Source organism: Octopus bimaculoides, chromosome 22 (genome assembly GCF_001194135.2).
Source record: "Octopus bimaculoides isolate UCB-OBI-ISO-001 chromosome 22, ASM119413v2, whole genome shotgun sequence".
Taxonomy (NCBI): Eukaryota; Metazoa; Mollusca; class Cephalopoda; order Octopoda; family Octopodidae; genus Octopus; species Octopus bimaculoides.
Window position 1 is genome coordinate 27,900,437 of NC_069002.1, and position 7,246 is coordinate 27,907,682.

General features: G+C 39.6%; 1 protein-coding gene across 1 annotated transcript in view; it reads right to left on the reverse strand.

The window, feature by feature from the left end:
- Positions 1-4,842, reverse strand: part of LOC128250528 (uncharacterized) — an 11,297-nt gene extending 6,455 nt beyond the window's left edge. The window contains exons 1-2 of the mRNA XM_052975763.1: positions 2,880-4,842; positions 1,306-1,465 (exon numbers count right to left, since the gene is read on the reverse strand). Of these exons, the coding sequence (XP_052831723.1) occupies positions 1,306-1,465; positions 2,880-3,150 (431 nt within the window). The 5' untranslated portion in view covers positions 3,151-4,842. The remainder of the gene's footprint in view (positions 1-1,305; positions 1,466-2,879) is intronic.
- Positions 4,843-7,246: the final 2,404 nt, after the last annotated feature.

The following is a 7,246-nucleotide window of genomic DNA, read 5'->3' on the forward strand; positions in this document are numbered from 1 at the left end:
AACTTAGCAGTTTGGCAAAAAGAGATCGATAGAATAAGTACTAGGCTTTCAAAGAATAAGTCCTGGGGTCGATTTGCTCAACTAAAAGGTAGTGCTCCAGCATGGTCGCAGTCAAATGACTGAAACAAGTAAAAGAGTAATGAGTAATAGCAAGACATCTGTGCTTGTCCATCATTCATACTTAAGTCTTTCAACATCTGGTATACAGCCACTCATCTCCACCTTTCCCTCCGAAATTCGGTTTCTTAGTTGTGAGAGCTTTTTCTCCCTTTTTCTTTCTTTTCCTCCTCTGTTCTTTTCTGTCTTTTGCAAGTCACATGGAAATCTCACTGGAGCCAGTGGGATGAAAAAGAAGAAGAAAAAAACTGTACACTCTGTAAAGTGGCTGGTGTTAGGAGGGGCATCCGACTGTAGAAGCCATGGCAAAATAGACATTGGAGCTTGATACATCCCTGCAGCTCATCATTTCCACGTTAATTAGTTCTAGCCATGCCAAATGATGTGACTTGGTGGCTTGGGCTGGATTATTGACTGTAAAATGAGAGCGATCAAAGGAAACTGCTAGAATTTGAAGACCTCAAAAGCAGGAGTTTGTGAAATTCTTCCAGACTTTAATAGTGTGTGTATTTATGTGTGAAGGAATGAAAAATGTGGCCCCTGTATTTCTGAGTAGTTGTTCCTTAATTTATATCATGGATTTGTTTCATGCAAATTGAGATAAGGTAAATCAAGTGAGATCTGTTTTTAATAATCTTTATATCATAAATGTGAAGTGGATCTCCGTCTGTGTGTCCATCACAATATTTATGTGGAGGGAAGAAGAGGAGGAATCAAAATGTACATCAGAATCTATTTTTAGAAGGAGAGTAGAAAAAAGTTGAGAGAGAAATGCAGTATGTGTGTGTGTGTGTGAGAAATATATTTAGATATATAGGTAGTGTTGTTACCATAGCAAGTAACAAGTTTTGATTAAAAATGCAGAAATTTTAAGGGCAAATCTTTTATTTTTGTTGGTTGTGTGTGTGTTTCTGTATGTCTTTCTACATAGACAGCACGGCACTGCTTCAAAAAAAAATGAAGACTTTTACTAGATAGTTATTTTTTGGCCCTGTGTGTGTATGTACTTCTGTATGTCTTTCAACATAGAGACAACACAAAGATTTTAACTATAATGACAGGTTGTTGTTAAGAGATAGTGTGAAAGATAGGTAGGTAGAGTGTTGTTACCATAGTAACTAACGACACTCACTATATAACAGTCTACTATTAAAAGAAGGTATGTGTATTATAAACAAATATTTTTACCGGCAGTGTAGTGATGGGTAAAGACCTCGTGATGAACAATTTGGCTGGACAAAGGGGGCTGTATCCTTGGCTTTTGCATTCCTTCTGAGACGAAAGGCAAGAGCTCTGCCTTCAAAACTGGTAAGATTGACGCAGTTGGCCTTGAGTAATATGTTGATGGCTGCAGAAAAAAAAAAAACATGGGCAAGGGAATTTTATAAAGCTAACAATCTGCTAAGAAAGGATTTAATGCTTGATTTGTAGGTGAAATACAACCTACATTCCTCACAAGAGGGTCTTGAAAGGATTTAATGTTTGATTTGCAGGTGAAATACAACCTACATTCTTCACAAGAGGGTATCTTGACTTTCATCGCTATACTGAGAGTGTAAGAGGTGACTTGTGCTTACTAACTTTGTTCTGCCAACATATTTCCATTTATTTATTCTTGGTACTGGCATTTATACGAACAATGTTGTTGTTGTTGGCACTCCGTTGCTTACGATGTTGAGGGTTCCAGTTGATCCGATCAACGGAACAACCTGCTCGTGAAATTAACGTGCAATTGGCTGAGCACTCCACAGATACATGTACCCTTAACGTAGTTCTCGGGGATATTCAGCTTGACACAGTATGACAAGGCTGACCCTTTGAATTACAGGTACAACAGAAACAGGAATTAAGAGTGAGAGAAAGTTGTGGTGAAAGAGTACAGCAGGGTTCGCTACCATCTCCTGCCGGAGACTTGTGGAGCTTTAGGTGTTTTCGCTCAATAAACACAACGCCCGGTCTGGGAATTGAAACCGTGAGTCCGCTGCCCTAACCACTGGGCCATTGCACCTCGACTATGAACAATGTAGACAATAGACAAGTATCAAATACCATAATACATAAATTCTTTATTTATTAAAATTATCTTCAATTGTAGAAGTATCATAATTACCAAATGGTAACCGATTAGCATATTCAGGGCCATTAGAGCAAAGAAACAGGCCTGGAAGAGTGGGAGTAGCAGGAGAATGTATCAAATAGCCAAAAGGGAAGCTAAGAGACAGGTATATATGGCCAAGGGAGTAGCAGAAAAGAAGTTTGTCAATGTTCAGTGACGCGAGGACCAAAGACTTGGGGTGTTTCGTTTGCAAGACTGTGTGCGAGAGAGAATCTTGATGTCACAGGAGAGAAATGTGTCCGCATGGATGATGGTACCCTTGCGTTTAATGACTCTGCCAAGAAACAGGCTTGGAGAAGCCATTGCGAAAGACTGCTAAATGTGGAGAATGAATGGGAGGAGGAGAGTCTACCAAAGGTTGATCCAATTGAGGGACCAGCTATCTGAATCGACAGTACCCAGGTACATAAAGCTATCAAGGATATGAAGACAGGGAAAGCTCCTGGCCCATCAGGATGCTTAGAATATTGGACGGTGTGGGTTATGGTCTTGTTACCCGCATCGTAAATCAGGTAAATCCATGGTCATATTACACATGGACAACAAAGAAGATTATGGAAATTTTTTTCTCTCAATACTATTACTATTCTTATAGTCATTAATAATAATATCCTTATTTTTTAATTTTTATTTATTCATTACATACCTGGGCTCAAGGATTCCATAAAAGGATCACTGGTCAAAAAAGTTTCAGGGACTCCCGACTTAGAGCTTTCAATGAACTGTCTTTGAAGAACACAAGAAAATGATGATCTGCCTTGATTGCCATGTGGTGTGGAAAGTTTAATGTTTTGAATCCTTGCATTTGAAATGCAGATTCGGAATCTCTGCACTCGATATAGTGGGTTCCTGTAAAAAAAACAAACAAAAAACATCCCAAAGGGGGTGCAGTCCATTGTCTTTACCACCACCAACATGAGAGTCAAGATACCCTCTTGTGAGGAATGGACTGAACTGAGAGAGTTTATATGGTTCGTGTTGGAAAGTGTGGGTTGGTTTGTAAATTTGGAATATTTATTGTTGGTTTGTGAGAGATAGTTACATTCTTATTGTTGCTGCATTATCTTATTGTATCACACTGGTACCATGTATTGTAGGCCATTATCCTAATAGTGGTGGTTCAACTATATTGGATACAAACCACATTACAGCATCTGGCGACGAGAGGTTCAAAGCTCACGTAGGTTGTATATGATAATTATTCGGTTGCAAAACTTTCACTATGCTGTCTCTCTTCTTTCACCTCTTTGTGAGGTTAATAATCTCTAGTTACAGTTTCTCATTCAAACTACATAATAGGCAGAATTGTCGGATTAAGACAGTAGGGTGTTTTGAGGGAGATTTGGCTGCTATTTCTACCAGGTCTAGCGACCATGTAGAGGTGTGAACTTAATTTTCATTCACATATTTGCATTTCAAAAATTTAACATTATCTTTTCCATAAATCAGCTATCATGAACATTTTATACGACGACCTCACATTTTCTATGTATGTGTGTACCTTAAAAGACGTCAATCATCACAACACCTTCACTCACTCACTCTATCTCTCTTTCTCTCTCACATACACATGCGCAAGCACGCATACACGCACACACATACACACACACACATACACACAAACACACATGTCCATTTCGTATATCTTCTTTCAATTTCTGCTCTATGCAAATAAATTTTTTACGGATACAACTGCTTACAAAAATAGGGATTAATGTATAAATTCTTTCTATGTTAATAATTAAATCAATGTTTTAATGATTAGACAGAGGTCCAATAGAACAACTCTCAGAAACAGACTACGTACAAATACGTCAATCAGCACGACAGACACCTTCACTAACTCACTCTATCTCTCTTTCTCACCCTCTTTCTCTTTCACATACACATGTGCAAGCACACACATACACTCATCATGAGGTAGTGAGTTTGATTCCCACATCGGGCTGTGTGCTGTGTTCTTGAGCAAGACACTTTATTTCACGTTGCTCCAGTTCACTCAACTGTAGAAATGAGTTGCAACATCACTGGTGCCAAGCTGTATCAGCCTTTCCCTTTCCCCTGGGTAACATCACTGGCACGGAGAGGGGACGCTGGTATGCATGGGTGACTGTGGGTCTTCCATAAACAACCTTGCAAGGACTAGTGTCATGGGAGATAACCCAAGTGCAATCCCATGACCAATCATTACTGAAGAGGGTTTATATTTCTTTTACCTTTACAGGCTGATAAAAGTGGTTGGTTGTGCTTCAGCATTTGGGCATTTACAAGATTAGGGAGTGATTATTTTTGTACTCAAGCACCAACTTGATAACCTGGCCAGTTATCTTGCTTCTTTAATTTTTAAGTATTTTGTGTAATACGACACGACAGAAATATCATGGCAAGTTTTGCTGGTGTCATTGATAGATTGGATCATGCGTCAAGGTTGGTTTTTGTTTGTTTTTCTTTTTTTTAAAACTCATGTAGATATTGTTAGCTTCGTGATGATGTATGATACGGTCTGGTGATTATGTGACATGGTTTGACTTTGTGATGTGATTCGCAGAGATGGCTACGTAGGGGGAGGGTGATGGTTTCTTTTGTCCTTTTATTTGTTTCAGTCATTGGTCTGTGGCCATGCTGGGGCACCACCTCGAAGGGTGTAGGCAAACAAACCGATCCCAGTAATTTATCTTACTTTAAGTCTAGTATTGACTCTCTCGATCTTTTTTGCCAAGCTACAAACTTACAGGAACATAGACTAACATAGGTGCAAGAGTGGCTGTGTGGTAAGTAGCTTGCTTACCAACCACATGGTTCTGGGTTCAGTCCCACTGCGTGGCACATTGGGCAAGTGTGTCTCCTACTATAGCCTCAGGCCGGCCAACACTGAAAGAAGCCTGTCGTATATATGTGTGTGTGTGTGTGCATGTGTATGTTTTGTGTGTCTGTGTTTGTCCCCCAGCATCGCTTGACAACCGATGTTGGTGTGTTTACGTCCCCTGTAATCTAGTGTTTCGGCAAAAGAGACCTATAGAATAAGTACTAGGCTTACAAAGAAATAAATCCTGGTGTCTATTTGCTTGACTAAAGGTGGTGCTCCAGCATGGCCACAGTCAAATGACTGAAACAAGTAAAAGAATAAAAGAATAACAGACATAGATATTGAACATGACTGCATGGTAAAAAGTTAGCTTCCCAACCTCATGGTTCCAAATTCAATCCCAGAACTCAGAACCATGTAGCACCTTGGATGGGACAGCATGGGTGCTGGGGCCAGGGCTTGTTTTGTGGATTCGAAGGCTGAAGTCATTGTACTACCCCACTCCACCTGTCTTTTTGCCCCTTCTTTTGACAGTGCCTTGTATAGGGGTCTCATCACTTTTGCTGCAGAAGCAATGAAGCGATGGTAAAAGTTTACCATGCCCACGAATTGATGTAGAGCCTTTCTTGTGGTGGGGTGTGGAAAGGATAGGATAGCTTTTACTTTTCCTGGCAGGGGTGTAACGCCGGAACTTGTGATTTGATGTCTCAAGAAATCAATTTCTGTTGCACCAAAAACGCACTTGACAGGGCTGATTACTAAACCATTCTGTTCCAGCCTATCAAAAAGAGTCCCTTGGTGCTTCTTATGTAGCTCTACATTTGGGCTTGCAATAAGGATATCATCTAAGTATGCAAAGACAAAATCGAGACCTCTGCACACAGTGTCCATATGGCGTTTGAAGGATTGTGCCGCAGTTTTCAGCCCAAAGGGTGTACGTAGGAATTCGTACAGACCAAAAGGAGTGATCACGGCAGTTTTCAGCACATCGTTGCCTTGTACTGGTGTTTGGTGGTATACCCGGATAAGGTTAACCTTGGAGAAAACCGAGCACCTGGCTAGCTGGGCTGAAAAATCTTGTATGTTTGGAATGGGGTAGCTGTTCTGGGACTGACATCAACTTGTTCTGCTGTGTCAGAAGTCTTGCAATGAGGATTATCCTCCACACTCCATTTAACAAAGCAAAGGGTCCTGTCAGAGGGCCCTAATTGATCTGGGCAACATGATGTAGACTCCTTCCCCTCTCTGGTGAATTGCACAATCACCCAATTAACTGTAGAAAGTGGGATCCCAAGGTTTTCTGCAATTTTACACTATGTCCACCTTCAGAATGACCCACAATACAGCCTCTTTGAATTTCAGACAGTTCCAAGGCTTCTTTTGTCCATGGCATGATTAAAAAGTCACATATAGAACCTGAAAGATAAAAATGTCCCTTAATAAAAATATAAACCTTTTCAAGGTAAAATAAACATAAAACGATTTTTTTATTAGATGTCTACTTACTTCTGTCATGTCTGTATGTGTACACAACACACACACTTATACATCAATTTCTGGAACACATTGTCACGATTCACATGCATGATTAACTATCAAAACACCTCACAATTTTGAACCTCTTTCATTCAAAAACCATTCTAACCATCCCATAAATTCTTTACATATATATATATATATATATATATATATATATATATAGGTTCAAAACTGTGAGGTGCTTTGATAGTTAAACATACATGTGAATCGTGACAATGTGTTCCAGAAATTGGTATATAAGTGTGTGTGTGTGTGAGTGTGTACACATACAGACATGACAGAAGTAAGTAGACATCCAATAAAAAATCGTTTTATGTTTATTTTAACTTGAAAAGGGTGTTTTCTTCATGTTTCTCTCCTTGTTTCTTTTTGTGTAAGAGTGTAGGCTCGAAACATTAAAGACGTTTTCACTTTCCGAGCGTTATACTAATACATCTGTATGTTTTCTACACCACCTGTCTTCGTCTTTTGTTTTTTTTGTGAATTTTCCCTATATATCTATCTATCTATCTATCTATCTATCTATCTATCTATCTCTCTCTCTCTCTATATATATATATATATATATATAGTGCCCCTGGATTGGCTCATGTGCGGGCGACACATGAAATCTTCCGAGCGGGATCGTTGCCGGTGCCCCTGGGCTGTCTCTTGTGCGGGTGACACAT